The sequence below is a fragment of the Salvelinus sp. IW2-2015 genome, linkage group LG6.1, assembly GCF_002910315.2.
Source record: "Salvelinus sp. IW2-2015 linkage group LG6.1, ASM291031v2, whole genome shotgun sequence".
Taxonomy (NCBI): domain Eukaryota; kingdom Metazoa; phylum Chordata; class Actinopteri; order Salmoniformes; family Salmonidae; genus Salvelinus; species Salvelinus sp. IW2-2015.
In genome coordinates this window covers 25,496,609-25,516,434 of record NC_036845.1, presented here as the reverse complement: position 1 = coordinate 25,516,434, position 19,826 = coordinate 25,496,609, and the positions used below count along the sequence as shown (strand labels likewise).

The 19,826-nt window shown below is 44.5% G+C and overlaps 1 protein-coding gene across 1 annotated transcript in view; it reads right to left on the bottom strand.

Annotated features, from left to right (window-relative positions):
• Window positions 1–19,826, bottom strand: part of il1rapl2 (interleukin 1 receptor accessory protein-like 2) — a 323,697-nt gene that overhangs the window by 8,583 nt on the left and 295,288 nt on the right. The window contains exons 7-8 of the mRNA XM_070444096.1: window positions 6,605–6,734; window positions 1,668–1,813 (exon numbers count right to left, since the gene is read on the bottom strand). Of these exons, the coding sequence (XP_070300197.1) occupies window positions 1,668–1,813; window positions 6,605–6,734 (276 nt within the window). The remainder of the gene's footprint in view (window positions 1–1,667; window positions 1,814–6,604; window positions 6,735–19,826) is intronic.

Sequence of the window (19,826 nt, the reverse complement as noted above, 5' to 3'; positions counted from 1 at the left end):
GGAGAAACCTGAACTAAACTGACGTCCAAAGTAATAGTACAGTTCTGTACTTCCTGCTAATATTTAAATACTGAATATTCAGGACACTCATTTGCTGAGCAATATTTCAAAACTGGAGCGGGAAGGATTTCTCATGTTTTATGGGGAATTAAATATTTATGGACCAAATATTTGGATGCATTTTTTCCCCCAACACAGCCTTGTCTGATCTAGTCTGTGCTGCCCTACATGCTATTTGTTTACATATTTTCCTCAATTTGAATGGCTATCAAAACTATACAGTACACTGTATGCCGACGAATCTAAAGTTAATAGTTACAAATTACGCTGTTTTCCTCATTAATGGATATAGGAATGTGCTCGAGGGTCTGAAATACATTTTTGAATGAATTGTTTTCCTTGTGAAACGAGACACTTAAGCCACAGCAATGCCTTGAGATGATGACTCAGCTCTTTGGGAGGTCAGAAGGGCATTTGGGATTAATCTTTCATGCAATATTGTAACATAAAATACGTAAGTATTATATTTGATTCCATTAGAATAATTTTGCCCTTTGTGACCTGCTACAATACTTTGTTGGTGCATACGAAGCAGACAATTCACGGTTGTAGTTTTTCATTGTGCTGAGGCTATGAAACATACATTTGCTCTCAGCCAAAATCTAGTTTACAATGCACTTATAAAGCTGTGACTCAAGCATATCTGCCTTTCCAAGACAAAGAGAAACGGGGATCAACGTCTGCTGTCTGCAAACTCATGCTCTTTCAGAACTCATGGTTTTCACTACCTACCTAGCAACATTCATCTGCACACAATCGCTTCCTAAATGTATTTCTCTAAGTATACATCTAAGTTTAGCCAGGTTCCTTACCTTTACCCTCATTGAATGATACATATAGAATGACACAGTATTATTAGACAAATTTGGCAGGAGGAAATGGGGTTTTAATTAGTCACTGCCCAAATGGGAAACAGAGATAATGCTCTCACCCCTAATTGCCTGTTACTTGCACGAATACTAGGTGACAATGGTACCCCCTGTCTCCTCTGACCAGTCTTAGGCTGAATCTGAACTAAATGAACTGCTTAGCATGAGTCAGAGGTTGTGCTCCTCCCTACGCATAATCAGAGAAAGAGATGGAGGGAGGGAGAAAGAGGGGGCAGAGAGAAAGAAAAAGGGGAAGGGAAGAAGGGAGGGAGAGAGCGAGAGAGAGAGGGAGAGAGCAAGAGCGGGAGAGAGATGGAGAGAGACGGAAATGCAGAAAAATAGGAAAAGAGAGATAGAAAGGCAGATAAAGACAGAGATAGAGAGATATAAAGGCAGATAAAGACAGAGATAGAGAGATAGGGAGAGGGACACTATCAGTGTCTCTCAGTGAGCCTTGGGTGTTTACCCTCCTATACTTAACCACTCCTCTGGAAGGACAGAACCGGAAGAAGGAAGGTCGTCATTAGTTGTGGCTTTAATCACCTGTCCCATTAGAAGAGACACAGCGGGACACCCCCCTCCAGGAGGGGATGGCGAGGGAGGTGGGATGGCGCTGAGGCCTGACGCTGCACCGTCGCACCCCTCCCCAGGGAGACATTACCCATAATCTGTTAGCCTAAAGTGTTGCTGTCATAGCAGCAGCTTTAGCAGAAGCAGCAGTTTTGAGGCCAAGCATACCTTTCTTCTGCAGGATGGCGCTGCCACTCCTCCGCCCGATATGGTTCTCCACAAAGCAGGTGTAGTTGCCCAGGTCCGTCTCCTCCACCGCATCAAAGGTTAGGGACAGCTCCACCTCCTTCTCCCCTAGATACTCCTTCAACACCCTGTGTAGAGGAGGAGGAGGACGAGAGAGAGACAGACCTCAGGGGTGGTGCCATAGCCCGGAGCATAGAGGATCCTACTTAGATAGATAGTGGGGGACAGAGATACATCTCGCATAGTGGCTGTTTTCAGAGCCAGGCCCTGGTTCCACAATGCAGCTAACAAGAGTTCAGCACTGAGGTCATCCTTGTTAGGCATAGATTCTGCCCCGGAGTCCTGCTGTTGACTTTTGCCATTAGAGTGGAGCTGGAGAGCCAACACACACACACACACACACACACACACACACACGCACACGATGCACACACACACACACACACACACACACACACACACACACAGAATGCAGATGCGGTCGGTGTATATGTGTACATATACACACACTAGTGCTGTTATTGTGAAGTGAAAACGTCTAGGAGTAACGGCTCAGCCGCGAAGTGGTAGGCCACTCAAGCTCACAGAACGGGACCGCCAAGTGCTGAAGCACATAAAAATCATCTGTCGTCGGTTGCAACACTCACTACCGAGTTCCAAACTGCCTCTGGGAGCAACGTCAGCACTAGAACTGTTAGTCAGGAGCTTTATGAAATGGGTTTCCATGGCCGAGCAGGTGCACACACGCCAAAGATCACCATGCACAATGCCAAGCATCGCCTGGAGTGGTGTAAAGCTCACACCATTGGAGCAGTGGAAACGCGTTCTCTGGAGTGATGAATCACGCTTCACCATGTGGCAGGCCGATGGATGAATATGGGTTTGGCGGATGCCAGGAGAACGCTACCTACCCGAATGCATAGTGCCAACTGTAAAGTTTGTTGGAGGAGGAATAATGGTCTGGGGCTGTTTTTCATAGTTCGGTCTAGGCCCCTTAGTTCCAGTGAAGGTAAATCTTAACGCTACAGCAAACAATGACATTATAGACRATTCTGGGCTTCCAACTTTGTGGCAACAGTTTGGGGAAGGCCCTTTCCTGTTTTAGCATGACAATACTCCCGTGCACAAAGCAAGGTCCATACAGAAATGGTTTGTCGAGATCGGTGTATAAGAACTTGACTGGCCTGCACAGAGCCATGACCTCAAATCCATCGAACACCTTTGGGATGAATTGCGAGCCAGGCCTAATCGCCCAACATCAGCCCCCGACCTCACTAATGCTTTTGTGGCTGAATGTAAGTCCCCACAGCAATGTTCCAACATTTGGTGGAAAGTCTTCCCAGAAGGCTGTTATAGCAGCAAAGGGGGGACCAACTCCATATGATTTTGCCCATGATTTTGGAATGAGATGTTCGAAAAGCAGGTGTCCACATAAACTGAGTTTAAATGTTTCACAATTCCTGACATTTAATCCTAGTAAAAATTCCCTGTCATAGGTCAGATAGGATCACCACTTTATTTTAAGAATGTGAAATGTCAGAATAATAGTAGAGAGAATGATTTATTTCAGCTTTTATTTCTTTCATCACATTCCCAGTGGGTCAGACATTTACATACACTCAATTCGTATTTGGTAGCATTGCCTTTAAATTGTTTAACTTCGGTCAAAAGTTTTGGGTAGCATTCCACAAGCTTCCCACAATAATTTGGGTGAATTGTGGCCCATTCCTCCTGACAAAGCTGGTGTAACTGAGTCAGGTTCGTAGGCCTCCTTGCTCGCACACACTTTTTCAGTTCTGCCCACAAATTTTCTATTGGATTGAGGTCAGGGCTTTGGGATGGCCACTCCAATACCTTGACTTTGTTGTCCTTAAGCCATTTTGCCACAACTTTGGAAGTATGCTTGGGATCATTGTCCATTTGGAAGACCCATTTGCGACCAAGCTTTAACTTCCTGACTAATGTCTTGAGATGTTGCTTAAATATATCCACAATTTTCCCGACCTCATGATGCCATCTATTTTGTGAAGTGCACCTGTTTCCTCCAGCATCTTCACAAGGTCCTTTGCTGTTGTTCTGGGATTGATTTGCACTTTTCGCACCAAAGTACGTTCATCTCTAGGAGACAGAATGCGTCTCCTTCCTGAGCGGTATGACTACTGCGTGGTCCAATGGTGTTTATACTTGCGTACTATTGTTTGTACAGATGAACATGGTACATTCAGGCGTTTAGAAATTGCTCCCAAGGATGAACCAGACTTGCGGAGGTCTACAAATTTTTTTCTGAGGTCTTGGCTGATTTCTTTTGATTTTCCCATGATGTCAAGCAAAGAGGCACTGAGATTGAAGGTAGGCCTTGAAATACATCCACAGGTACACCTCCAATTGACTCAAATTATGTCAATTAGCCTATCAGAAGCTTCTAAAGCCATGACATCATTTTCTGGAATTTTCCAAGCTGTTTAAAGGCACAGTCAACTTAGTGAATGTAAACTTAGTGAATGTAAACTTCTGACTCACTGGAATTGTGATACAGTGAAATATAAGTGAAATAATCTGTCTGTAAACAATTGTTGGAACCCTTACTTGTGTCATGCACAAAGTAGATGTCCTAACCGACTTGCCAAAACTATAGTTTGTTAACAAGAAATTTGTGGAGTGGTTGAAAAACAAGTTTTAATGACTCCAACCTAAGTGTATGTAAACTTCCGACTTCAAATGTATGTATGTGTGTATGTATGTATGTATGTATGTATGTATGTATGTATGTATGTATGTATGTATGTATGTATGTATGTATGTATGTGCGTATCCTTATGCTTTACCCTCCCACCCCTCACCCTTTCTAGCCTCATCTCGCAGCCTGGGATGGCCTGTGTCACGTGGCCTTGTATGTTTATCCAGGGGAGAGCTGGGAGGCTGGCGGCCTGACAGCCCAGGCCTGGCTGATGGAGCGTTCTGTGGGCAACTTGCTTGCTGTGCGGAGGGGAGGTTGGAGGGTCTGTCAGGCCTGGATTGACTTGTGGTGCTGCCGGTCCGCAGGATGGCGAACGGGGGTTATTCGTGGTAATCCCCGTCTCGGGCCAAATCCATGGCCCATTGCCAGCAGATTGATGTGTCTCGGCAGTGCAGTGCGGGGGCTGAGCTGTCATGGCTCAGGGAGGAGGGAGGTACGGGGGAGTGAGGGAGGGATGGGGGAGTGAGGGACAGGGGCCATGTGGGCGACACTGCGGCATCCGAACCTGTACATCTATGTTAGGAAGGAGGACGCGCTTCTAGTGGTGGAAAGGAGGCGGTGGTGTAATTAGTGGGGGTGTTAGTGAGCCTGCTGCCTGGCAGTGTTCCTCCGCTTGGCTGGAGGAAAACAAAACCGGAGCAGAGGAGACATGGTCAGTCTGCGGCATAAAAAAAACTCTTCCCCCACAGGAGCACTTCAACTCCTCCACCCCAAAATACAGAGCAGCTCTTTGCAGTGTCAGTGGGAACGACTGATGTGATGCTCGGCTCTGACAGGCGATTTGTGTAGTGTGAGAGGTCATTCTGAATGATGAGCCACTTGCTAAAACTCTCCAGAATATTCACAGTCGGACACACGCATACGTTTACGCACATCCTCACAGACACTCACGAGCACACAGGCACACACGTGCAGACAAAGACAGACAGAGACACACGTGCATGCGCGCACGCACACACTAAACACACACATGCACACCCTCTCTCTCTCCCTCTGTCTCAGATTGCATTAGTACACCAGGAGCGCTGAAAGAAACTGGGTCAGAGGATTTTACTGTACTAACCTGACCTGGACTTCTTTGTATGAATATTTATCCTGAAAACTGGCACAGCCTTTGTTCTTAGGGTTATTAGACCCTCTTAAATAAGCAGACTTTTCTACTCTCCCTTCTTAGTCATAATTCTTGGCCGTTCACCAATATTGAGGCAGACAGAAAATTACAGTCTGCCTGTCAACAAATAATAACTCTTCACTGTATCTCCTCTGTCTCAACCCCCTTTGACCATTCAAGTGCTTTAATCTGCTTTTCATAATTCATTTCAGTATTTTCCCGCTCTCGTCTGTACAGCTGTAGACATCCAGCCTCGTTTGGTTAGTAAGAGAGAAAAATGGGTTGGTTTTGTTTTGGTCGTGTGTGCTGGGATGTGGTGGCAGTTACAGGCATTGTTCCTAGCCAGTCCAGGGAGAAGACACTGGATTTTGATAGGAGCGGGAGCCAGGAGTAACGTTAGATAGCAGATGTGTAATTGCAGAGGTGGGCTCTGGTGTGGAGGAGTCAGTTCAGTTGTTTTGAAATCCATTGTGTACTTTATGACTCTGAAATGCTTCTCGCTACTCCAGGCTGGGGAGGTGAGAGACTTTTACTTGTCATTTAATAGTATTGGTTCAATTTACATGACAGCTTCATGTGGTAATTACTAGCTTCCTTCTCTTTGTGGAGATCAACGTTTCCAACAAGAGGAGGAGCTCTCACTCTTACCACTTTCAATAGTAGCAGTCTGCTTTCGTTAAATTCATGTTACATGATTTCTCATTGTACGAGTGAAGATTTTGCTTCTGCCCCTTCAGACTGTAGTACAAATCCTGGGGCTGATATTGAAGCAGAAATCCCCCCTGCCGATGGAGGTATTATAAGCTGTCAGTCATAGTTAATACCTCACACTGGACAGCACAGGATGTGGCCGCTGGCACATCACACTCCTAATGACTCCTGATGATGTTTCACACCCACAAGACATTACTCCACAGACCTAAAGAGGATAATATTGGGGAGGATGTTTTTTTTTCTTCCTACAAGTAACACAGTCACATCCACTCTAGTATCTGTATGTAAGCAGAAACTACAAACATCCACCATCAGAAAAATAAAAACAGGAAAAGTTTGCAGTGATAGATACAGTACCTGACTTCACTTTCTTTAATGTGACCTGCCAGCTCCTCCACAAACTTCTCCCCTTTCATCCAGTAGATGATAGGTCTGGACTCCCCGCTGTAGCCGAAGAAGGCCTTACAGTCCAGACTGAGGGGCATACCTGGAATGACAAGGAAGGAAGGACGGCAACACACTGGTCAGCGTTTATTTGAAAGAACTGAGGAAAGAGCCCCCAGTGGCACACACACGTACACATGGCTCATGCAGACGCGCGCGCGCACACACACACACACACACACACACACACACACACACACACACACACACACACACACACACACACACACACACACACACACACACACACACACCCACACACGGGGCCGTAACAAGGGTTTGAGTTTTAATGAGGTCCGGAAGGGGGCAGGGTATTTTTTGAAAGTTGTAGCTCATTTACTGCATTTCTATACAACTAAAACAGTTTAGAAAATGCTATTTGGAGAACAGCAAAAAATGACCCCWGCCATTATCACCTTGGCTGCTGTAGGTTCATTCACCTCAGTTGATCTACAAACACATAGCCTATTAGCTATACAATTGTTATTGCATACCCCTGAAAGCGGGAAAATATGATAAATGATTCACACTGCCACATAGCATCAGCGAATGTTCAGTCAGTTGTAATGATGTTTTGCATAAAATCAAAAACTCTTTACATAATATCTATGTTCTCAAATTACATAGCGTTCACGTTTGTATTCCTAGGCATTATTAATCAAGCTCCACACAAACAGGCATCATTGGAGCACACGGAGGCTATACGGACATGCCTGGTGCCCAAATTGATGACGTACGTCGCACAGCGAGAATAGAATTGAGACCAATGGATTCGGTTCAGTCAGTTCAGTCAGTTGTCCTGATGCACCCTTTCCAGCTAGTTTATGTTTGTGGCTAGAAACTTGAGTTAGAATTTGAAACTTCTCTGCCGAAGTTGGGACTTTTATTCATACCGGCCTTGACGGCATCCCTAGCCGCGTACTCAGAGCATGCACAGACCAGCTGGCTGGTGTGTTTACAGATATATTCAATCTCTCCCTATCCCAGTCTGCTGTCCCCAACGCTTCAAGATGACCACCACCATTGTTCCTGTACCCAAGAAGGCAAAGTTAACTGAACTAAATGACTATACTATCGCCACGTAGCACTCACTTCTGTCATTATGAAGTGCTTTGAGAGGCTAGTCAAGGATCATATCACCTCCACCTTACCTGTCACCCTAGACCCACTTAAATGTGCTTACCGCCCCAATAGGTCCACAAACGATGCAATCGCCATAACAATGCACACTGCCCTATCCCATCTGGACAAGAGGAATACCTATGTAAGAATGTTGTTCACTGACTATAGCTCAGCATTCAACACCATAGTACCCTCCAAGCTCATCATTAAGCTTGAGGCCCTGGGTCTCAACCCCGCCCTGTGGAATTGGGTCCTGGACTTCCTGACTGACTTCCTGACTTCCTGAGAGGTGAAGGTACGAAACAACATCTCCACTTCGCTGATCCTCAACACTGGGGCCCCAAAAGGGTGCGTGCTCARCCCCCTCCTGTACTCCCTGTTCACCCATGACTGCTTGGCCATGCACGCCTCCAACTCAATCATCAAGTTTGCAGACGACACAACAGTAGTAGGCTTGATTACCAACAATTACGAGACAGCCTACAGGGAGGAGGTGAGGGAACTCGGAGTGTGGTGTCAGCAAAACAACCTCTCACTCAACGTCAACAAAACAAAGGAGATGATCGTGGACTTCAGGAAACAGCAGAGGGTGACCCCCCTATCCACATCGACAGGACAGCGGTGTAGAAGGTGGAAACTGAAATGGTCCACTCACACAGACAGTGTGGTGAAGGCGCAACAGCACCTCTTCAACCTCAGGAGGCTGAAGAAATATGGCTTGTCATCTAAAACCCTCACAAACTTTTACAGATGCACAATTGACAACATCCTGTCAGGCTGTATCACCACCTGGTATGGAAACTGCACCGCCCGCAACTGCAAGGCTCTCCAGAGGGTAGTGAGGTCTGCACAACGCATCACCGGGGGCAAACTACCTGCCCTCCAGCACACCTACAGCACCTGATGTCACAGGAAGGCCAAAAAGATCATCAAGGACAACAACCACCCGAGCCACTGCCTGTTCACCCCGCTATGTTAAGGGAATTAAATAATTCCTCTATGTACTCATTAATTAAAATCAATCTGTCTATTTATAAGAATTTGTAAGATACTTATTAACATAAAATAGACAGGATACAGTCTTATTAAAATTAGATAATAGTATTTATTCTCGGAGCACGCTCCCATTCAACCATAAACAACAGTTTTTATACAAGATATGACGTCATTGGTTTACAGAATAAATCTCCTCCTCTTGACCAATATAAAACAGGTTCAAAAGTTCATTCCAACTCCCCAGCGCACACGACACACAATATAATTTATTCTCCTGAAGGCTCACTATAATTTATTACCACTTTAGCAGACAACTCAAGATAATGGAAGACCTAAAAAGTTACTCACTGCCTTATCTAAACATCTCAGGGCTAAGTTGGGTCAGTTCAACCATAGTTTAACGACCCTTTTTGCTTACTTAATAACCCACAGCACAAATCTCTTTCACTAGGCGTGCAGAGTTCAATTAGTTATAGTTTTTATCTAAATCTAGAAATTGTTTTAGTTATTATTCACAAAATTCCTAACAGCTACCATCCAGAATGCGAGGTCAGTACAGGTGCATCAAAGCTGGGACCAAGAGACTGAAAAACAGCTTCTATCTCAAGGCCATCAGACTGTTAAACAGCCATCACTAACACAGAGAGGCTGCTGCCTACATACAGACTTGAAATCACTGGTCGCTTTAATAAATGGATCACTAGTCACTTTAATAATGCCACTTTAATAATGTTTACATATTTTGCATTATTCATCTCATTTGCATATACTGTATTTTATACGATCTATTGCATCTTGCCTATGCCACTTTGTCATTGCTCATCCATATATTTATACAATTGTTGCAACGCCTATTACTAGCCTGTTCAACCTCTCTGTCACGCCCTGACCATAGAGAGCCTTTTTATTCTCTATTTTGGTTAGGTCGGGGTGTGACTAGGGTGGGTAATCTAGGTTGTTTTATTTCTATGTTGGCCTGGTATGGTTCCCAATCAGAGGCAGCTGTTTAGCGTTGTCTCTGATTGGGGATCATATTTAGGCAGCCATTTCCCCACTGGTTTTTGTGGGATCTTGTTGTGTAGTTGCCTGTGAGCACTCCATAGCTTCACGTGTCGTTTGCTCTTTATTGTTTTTTGTGCGGTTCACTTCTAATAAAATGTCGAACCGATTTCACGCTGTGCTTTGGTCTGAATGTTATTATGACGATCGTGACACTCTCTTTCGTATCGTCTGAGATCCCCAAAGATTGGAAAGCTGCCGCGGTCATCCCCCTCTTCAAAGGGGGAGACACTTTAGACCCAAACTGTTACAGACCTATATCTGTCCTACCCTGCCTTTGTAAGGTCTTCAAAAGCCAAGTTAACAAACAGATCACCGACCATTTCAAATYCCACCGTACCTTCTCCGCTATGCAATCTGGTTTCCGAGCTGGTCATGGGTGCACCTCAGCCACGTCAAGGTCCTAAACAATATCATAACCGCCATCGATAAGAGACAATACTATGCAGCTGTATTCATTGACCTGGCCAAGGCTTTCGACTCTGTCAATCACCACATTCTTATCGGCAGACTCAACAGCCTTGCTTTCTCAAATGACAGCCTCGCCTGGTTCACCAACTACTTCTCAGACAGAGTTCAGTGTGTCAAATCGGACGGCCTGTTGTCCAGACCTCAGGCAGTCTCTATGGGGGTGCCAAAGGGTTCAATTCTCGGGCCGACTCTTTTCTCTGTATACATCAATGATGTCGCTCTTGCTGCTGGTGATTTTCTGATCCACCTCTATGCAGACGACACCATTCTGTATACTTCTGGCCCTTCTTTGGACACTGTGTTAACTAACCTCCAGACGAGCTTCAAAGCCATACAACCTCTTCCGTGGCCTCCAACTGCTCTTAAATGCAAGTAAAACTAAATGCATAGCTCTTCAACCGATCACTGCCTGCACCTGCCCGCCCGTCCAGCATCACTACTCTGAATATGTGGACAACTACAAATACCTAGGTGCCTGGTTAGACTGTAAACTCTCCTTCCAGACTCAACATTAAGCATCTCCAATTCCAAAATTAAATCTAGAATCGGCTTCCTATTTCACAACAAAGGCATCCTTCACTCATGCTGCCAAACATACCCCTTGTAAAACTGGACTATCCTACCGATCCTTTGACTTCAAGCGATGTCATTTCAAAATAGCCTCCAACCTCTACTCAGCAATTGGAATGCAGTCTAATCACCAGTGCCCATCAGTTTTGTTCACAAAGCCCCATATACTACCCACCACTCGCGACCTGTATGCCTCTCGTTGGCTGGCCCTCGCTTCATATTCGTCGGCCAAACCCACTGGTCCAGGTCATCTATAAGACTTTGCTAGGTAAAGCCCGCCTTACTTCTCAGCTCACTGGTGCACCATAGCAGTACCCACCCGTAGCACGTGCTCCAGCAGGTATATTTTTCACTGGTCACCCAAAGCCAATTCCTACCAATTCCTACCGCCTTTCCTTCCAGTTCTCTGCTGCCAATGACTGGAATGAATTGCAAAAATCACTGAAGCTGGAGACTCATATCTCCCTCTCTAACTTTAAGCACCAGCTGTCAGAGCAGCTAACAGATCACTGCAACCTGCACATAGCCCGTCTGTAAATAGCCCATCCAAACCTCCTCCCCATACTGTTATTTCTTTTTTTGCTCCTTTGCACCCCAGTATCCCTACTTGCACATTCATCTTCTGCACATCTATCACTCCAGTGTTTAATTGCTAAATTGTAATTATTTCGCCACTATGGCCTATTTATTTTCTTACCTCCCTTATCTTACCTCATTTGCAACACTATACATAGGCTTTTTTCTATTGTGCTATTGACTGTATGTTTTGTTTTTCATGTGTAACTCTGTGTTGTTGTTTGTGTCACACTGCTTTGCTTTATCTTGGCCAGGTCGCAGTTGTAAATGAGAACTTGTTCTCAACTGGCCTACCTGGTTAAATAAAGGTGAAATCCTTTTTTATTTTAATTTTATTTTTTATAAATGTACGTAAATACTCTTATTCCATTCCTTTACTTAGATGTGTGTGTATTAGGTAGTTGTTGTGGAATTGTTAGATTACATGTTAGATATTGCTGCACTGTCGGAACTAGAAGCACAAGCACTCGCAATAACTCTGCTAACCATGTGTATGTGACCAATAAAATTTGATTTGATTTTCTATGAAAATCACTACAATAAGTGTGCTTTAGTTGTCACCCATGCCTGATATTGGCTACACTATCTAGCTACTTCCCATTACTGCAAGCAAGTGGGAGTGAAGGACACTGTGCCAAGTGTGGTTGTGTTGCAGCTTGCGAAGCAAAACCTACCCATTGAGGAGTATTGTCTGCTTTGTTGGAAGGGCCCGATGGTAAGCCTTAGCCTTAGCGTTTTTATTTTGTCCACATGCGCCGAATACAACAGGTGTAGACCTTACCGTGAAATGCTTACTTACAAGCCCTTAACCAACAATGCAGTTCAAGAAATAGCGTTAAGAAAATATTTACTAAATTGTTGCTCTCGCTAATGTTAATGTTAAATTGGCGTTAGCTACAGCTGGTGACATGTCATAGCCTACAGCTGCACAGTGGGAAGCAAATCTCACGTCGGCAAGCACCTCGCACTGGATTGTCGTTACGTTAGTTATGTGGCATGTCACGGGGACATCCAGACTGTGACCAATACTACAACTGGGGCGGCAGATAGGCTAGCGGTTAAGAGCGTTGGGTCAGTAACCAAAAGGTCACTCTTTCAAATCCCAGAGCCGACTAGGTGAAACAATTTTCAACGTGCCCTGAAGCAAGGTACTTAAACCTAATTGCTCTTGCTAAAAGTTATTTCTCCCTCGCCCAATTAAATAAACATCACTTTATTTAACCAGTTTTAACTTTGCCATGCTGCTRTTGTTGCCAGCTAGCCAGCATAAACTAACTAGCTGGGAAGGGCTCATCAGGATTACTGAACTGAATCCATTCATCTCCAAACTCGACTATCAGCTGCGCGACATACGTTATCAATTTGGGCACCAGGCAGGCGGTATAGCCTCTCCCATCACATTCACATGAATTATTCGAATATTGCTTACAATTCCCCATTAATATCAGTGATGTAGTGGTTAGAAAAAGGGGGTAATGGGTAAACTATAAACTCCAGTGGGCGATCGAGAAAAGACGAACAACCACTGATATAAATTAAAATGTATGATATTCTTAGAACTGTATTTTTTGCATTTTGATTGTACTTTCATGTAGACCTATAGGGAAGGTAGGCCATCTGGAGATGTTCATAGTGAAATATATCTTCTCTTTTTTAAGTTCCTAATTTGTTTGATAAGATTTGCACAGATTCTCTCAGGGGACCCCACATGGGCCCGAACCCAAGTTTGGGAACCACTGTACTAACATCTCTCTTGCTTCCTCTTTCTCTCTGTCTACTCTCCTTCCTCCTGCATGCATTGCAGCCTGCCTCAGCCTCACCACTGAGCACCACATCACTGTCTGTCTCAGTAGCCTACTCTCTGTAAAGCAAAGAGAACTTAGTAGCCTGTTTTTGCATCTGCTGAGGTAGGCTCTGTTTAACTTTAGCTTTTTACTTCATCCTTCTAGCTGGCTAAGTAATACTAGCCAGAGCCCTTCCACGTTACTGCAATAGAAGTCACGGCCGGCTGCTTGCCACCTAACTGACTGACACAGTGCATTCGGAAAGTTTTCAGACCCCTTCCCTTTTTCCACATTTTGTTACGTTACAGCCTTATTCTAAAATTGATTAAATTATTTTTTCCTATCATCAATCTACATACAATACCCCATAATGACAAAGTGAAAACAGGTTTTTAAAAACCCAGACCCCAGACCAAAATTTAGTTGATTGATTGGAGTCCACCTGTGGTAAATTCAATTGATGATTGGACATGATTTGGAAAGACACACACCTGTCTATATAAGGTCCCACAGTTGACAGTACAGTGCATGTCAGAGCAAAAACCAAGCCATGAGGTCGAAGGAACTGTCTGTGGAACTCCGAGACAGGATTGTGTCGAGGCACAGATCTGGGGCAGGGTAGAAAAAAATTTCTGCAGCATTGAAGGTCCCCAAGAACAGTGGCCTCCAGCATTCTTAAATGGAAGAAGTTGGGAACCAACAAGGCTCTTCCTAGAGCTGGCCGCCCGGGCCAAACTGAGCAATCGGGGGAGAAGGGCGTTGGTCAGGGAGGTGACCAAGAACCCGATGATCACTCTGACAGAGCGCCAGAGTTCTCCTGTGGAGATGGGAGAACCTTCCATAAGGACAACAATCTCTGCAGCACTCCACCAATCAGGCCTTTATGGAAGAGTGGCCAGACGGAAGCCACTGCTCAATAAAAGGCACATTACTGCCCGCTTGGAGTTTGCCAAAAGGCACCTTCTGTAAAGAGCCCTGGCCATGACAAACAAGATTCTCTGGTCTGATGAAACCCAGATTAAACTCTTTGGCCTGAATGCCTAGTGTCACATCTGGAGAAAACCTGCCACCGTCAATTTGGTAAAGCATGGTGGTGACAGCATCATGCTGTGGGGATGTTTTTCAGCAGCAGGGACTGGGAGACTAGTCAGGATCGAGGGAAAGATGAACAGAGCAAAGTACAGAGAGATCCTTGATGAAAACCTGCTGCAGAGTGCTCAGGACCTCAGACTGAGTTGAAGGTTCACCTTCCAACAGGTCAACAACCCTTAGCACACACCCAAGACCACGCAGGAAAGGCTTCAGGACAAGTCTCTGAATGTCCTTGAGTGACCCAGCCAGAGCCCGGACTTGAACCCGATCGAACATCTCTGGAGAGACCTGAAAATAGCTGTGCAGCGATGCTCCCCATCCAACCTGAAAGAGCTTGAGAGGATCTGCAGAGAAGAACTGGAGAAGCTCCCCAAATACAGTTGCGCCAAGCTTGTAGCTTCATACCCAAGAAGACTCGAGGCTGTAATCGCTACCAAAGGTGCTACAGTAAGTACTTATGTAAATGTGATCTTTTTTTATATACATTTGGAAAAATGAATAAAAACCTGTTTTTGATTTGTCATTATGGGGTATTGTGTGTAGATTGATGAGAAAAAACAACAATTGAATCAATTTTAGAATAAGGCTGTAACGTAACATAATGTGGAAAAAGTCAAGGGGTCTGAATACTTTCTATAAACTACTATTTTTTGTTTGTTTGGGGAATGTCTGTAGACACAACAGGAGTCGCAGGACGGTTTTAAAATTGCCTCATGTTTCAACCCCTCGGGCTGTGCCATGAGAGGGCCTTGTGACGCAGGTGAACATAATGAACAAACCACTTTTCATGTTTCCACTTGTTCGCAAAAAAGGCAGGCGAAAGCTCAAGAATAAGAATATGAGCATTCTGAGATTTGAACAATGCTGGGAGCAATATTTAGTTGACCAGTCATTTATTTTATTTTATTGTGTACAAAATATATATTTTGATTATTATATTTTCTTTTTCAGTGTCCTCATATGTAGTTACGGCCCTACACACACGCACGCACTTACACATACACTCCAAATTCCATCCCAAACTCCCTCTAAAACCACAGTCCATCTAAAATATTGTCAACTACACTGAACAAATATATAAATGCAACATGAAACAATTTCAAAGATTTTACTGACTTACAGTTCATATAAGGAAATCAGTCAATTTAAATGAATTCATTAGGCTGTATTCTATAGATTTCACATGACTGGCAATACAGATATGGATCTGTTGGTCACAGATACAATATATACACAAACGTATGCGGACACCCCTTCAAATTAGTGGATTTGGCTATTTCAGCCACACCTGTTGCTGGCAGGTGTATAAAATCGAGCACACAGCCATGCAATCCCCATAGACAAACATTGGCTGTAGAATGGCCTTACTGAAGAGCTCAATGACTTTCACTGTGGCACCGTTATAGGATGCCACCTTTCCAACAAGTCAGTTCGTCCAATTTTTGACCTGCTAGAGCTGCCCCGGTCAACTGTAAGCACTGTTATTGTGAAGTGGAAATGTCTAGGAGCAACAAGTGCGTAGCGCATAAGAATCGTCTGTAGCACTCACTACCGAGTTCCAAACTGCCTCTGGAAGCAACGTCAGCACAAGAACTGTTCGTCAGGCGCTTCATGAAATGGGTTTCCATGGCCGAGCAGCCGCACACAAGCCTAAGATCACCATGGGCAATACCAAGCATTGGTTGGAGTGGTGGAAAGCTCACCGCCATTGGACTATGGAGCAGTAGAAACGAGTTCTCTGGAGTGATGAATCACGCTTCAGCATCTGCCAGTCCGACAGACGAATATCTGGATTTGGCGAGATAGGTGTGGAAGAACTTGATTAGCCTGCACAGAGCCCTGACTTCAACTCAACACCTTTGGGATGAATTGTAACGCTGACTGCGAGCCAGGCCTAATCGCCCAACATCAGTGCCCAACCTCACTAATGTTAGTGGCTGAATGGAAGCAAGTCCCCGCAGCAATATTCCAACATCTAGTGGAAAGCCTTCCCAGAAGAGTTGAGGCTGTTATAGCAGCAAATGGGGGACCAACTCCATTTTAATGCCCATGATTTTGGAATGAGATGTTCGACGAGCAGGTATCCACATACTTTTGGTTATGGAGTGTACCTTAAAAAAGGTTATGKTGTGGATCAGAAAACCAGTCAGTATCTGGTGTGACCATCCTTTGCCTCACATATCTCCTTCGCATAGAGTTGATCAGGCTGTTGATTGTGGCCTGTGGAATGTTGTCAATCCAGAGCATCCCAAACATGCTCAATGGGTGAAATGTCTGGTGAGTATACAGGCCATGGAAGAACTAGGACATTTGCAGCTTCCAGGAATTATGTGACAAGGGGACATGGGGCTGTCCATTATCATGCTGAAACATGATGTGATGGCGACGAATGAATGGCACGACAATGGGCCTCAGGATTTCGTCATGCTATCTCTGTGCATTCAAATTGCCATTGATAAAATGCAATTGTGTTTGTTGTCCGTAGCTTATACCTGCCCATACCATAACCCCACCCCCACCATGGGGCACTCTGTTCATAACGTTGACATCTGCCCGGTACAGTTGAAACTGGGATTCATCCGTGAAGAGCACACTTCTCCAGCGTGCCAGTGACCATCGAAGGTGAGCATTTGCCCACTGAAGTCGGTTACAACGCAGAACTGCAGTCAGGTCAAGACCCTGGCGAGTACAACGAGCACGCAGATGAGTTTCCCTGAGACGGTTTCTGACAGTTTGTGCTGAAATTTTAGATATGGACAACATTTGTGCATTTGGAACATTTATGTGATCTTTTATTTCAGCTCATGAAACTTGGGACCAACACTTTACATGTTGCATTTTATATTTTTGTTCAGTGTAAAGCCACTACCCATTGCAAATAACCCACCGCCTTCCCCCATCCTAGCAACACATGATGGTGGGTCAGCAATATCACAGGCTGGGTGTGTGATCAGGTGGAGAAGTAGTTTTGTTTATTGAGTGCAGGCTAAGTGCCCCCTGGTATCACAGGGAAAAACCTACTGCATCCATCCAGCCCAGGGGTGTCTACAGAAACACAGGCCGTCGGTTGGTTCCAAACACCATGTGTATGACAATCTACAGTAATCCCTGGTTCCCGACTGTCAGCCTGGGCTGGGTGTTAGCGTGGCGGCACTGCCAGAAATCAAAGGCTAAGATTAGGCTACTCGGATGATCCAGGAAAACAAGCTTTTGTAGTAAAATAAATGATTTTAAGATTAAGTGGCTTTCCTCATTTAGTAGCACCATCGGTCTACACCTGCCTGTCCCCTCCACCACCCGTCAGTCAACCCCCCTCCTCCCAGGCTGTTTGATGAAGCATCACTTTGGATTTTGCAACTTTGTTTTCGGCAGTGGAGTGTGTGTGTGTGAATGTGTTTTCTCTCCCCATGTTCACAAAGCTATAGGCAAATGAGGTGTGGCAGGTTAGTCTTTGCCGATGGCTCCGAAGGTTTTACAAGGTAGCAAAAGCGGTCACAGGTCGAGTCGTTTGAATAAACATCAGAATCAACATGACTTTGTGATGTAGAAGTGACAGCTCCGAGAGAGGTCTGGGGACTGATGATCTGTGCAGCTATCTGGAACCTGTTGTTAACGGCAACCATAACCATAAACAACCCTTAAAAACAATTATCTATCTCTCTCTCACCCTGCATTGTAAACTAACCATGTGAGGCCTCATTTTGCTTCAAACAGAGAATGAGGGAATATTTGAAAATGTGCCATTGCCATATGATTGAAATAGTGCTGTGTTTTTGCTGTGGTATTGTTGCATGGGAACAATTCCTCTGTAATTCTTCTGTGTTTCTGCCACTCTCCAGGTGGACAAAGCCACATCTCCTGTACCTCCAGATGTGCTGATTAAATGCAAATATTTCTGAAAGGCTCCTTTGACTCCTCAACAGCTTTACTAACAAATGGCAACCTATTCCCTATAGGGCCCCTGGGGCTCTGGTCAAAAGTAGTGCACTATGTAGAAAATAGGTTGCCATTTGGGATGTAACCTCAGACTGACATTAGAGGAAATATTACAGAGAGGTTTTAAAAGAGGATAGTTAGAAAGAATCAAGCCAGTGAAAGAGGATGAGTGGGACCCCAGCAGTGAACACATCACACAATGGGCTCTGCTGATATTCACTGTGGCACTTACAAGGCGGGAGATGATTAGTTACTTACAACATTATGGAATTTACTCTTATTTTGTCTGATGGGGAAACAACAGTCAAAGTATAGGGCACTCTAAGAAAAAAGGGTTCCAAAAGGGTTCTGCACCTGTACCCATAGGAGAACACTTTTTCATTCCAGCTATAACTCTTTTGGGTTCCATGTAGAACCCTCTGTGGAAAGGGTTCTTTATGGAACCCAAAAGGGTTCTACCTGGAACCAAAAGGGGTTATTTAAAGGGTTCTCCTATGGGGACAGCTAAAGAACTCTTTTTGGTTCCAGGTAGAATAAAGAGTGTAAGACCAAATCATTTATAATCACTGTAGAGCACACATTTATGCTACTTATTTCTTTGATTGTGAGGTGTGGATGCTAAACATGATGAAGTGCTTTGAAGTACAATACTGATAGAGGAATGAACATCCTGCCAAGACGTGCTGCTGCCAACAAATCCAAACAAGCCCTGTTCATTGTGTTCTTTCAATGTGTGGGAAGATCTGTTCAACTGCAGCTTCCTAAAAATCGAAAAGTAATATAGCACTGTTGTTGATGGTACAGTATATGGCAAAGGGTGTGGAATGAATGGATACATTTGCAATATTTTTCAATCTTTACCATCATAAAGCAAATATTTCAGATAATTGAAATTTGGTATTTTAAATAAAATCATGGAGGAATGGATAGAGAAGATCACAACGGCTGCAACACCTCCTCTTAATCGCCTTGGTTAAGGAGCAGACCCACTAATTCCACCTCTAAATATTTTGCCACCACATTAGCTAAATTGAATCCTGGGGAGTGCCCTGTTAATGCCGAAGAATAAATTATTGGGGCTGGGCGGTGTGCCTAGAAAACGTTTGCCAATGGAGCGATTCTAACACACTAAGACGAGGTTGATGATTTTAATAACCGTAACAGGGCGAGAACACGGCGGTCAAATCCTCCAGRCCCTTCCATGGACCACAACGCATAATAATTGCAAACACATCAGGCTATTTAAACGCTGGGTCATCTACGTATTCTAGAACAATATCCAGTCCAAAATGGAACCCTCTTTATACTGTACTACTGCATTGATGACTGTCTGCCTCATGCATGGGCCACTATGAGCACTATGAGCACACAATAGCATAAGCACAGCAGGTCTTTAATCAAACACTGCACAGTGCATCTGTGTTTCAGGTCTCGCAGGCTCCAAACAACTCATACTTTTTAATAATTTTTTGGACAGGATTTTGTAAAGTCTAATTCTCCCCTTAAGGTAGCCTTTGCCACTCCAATAT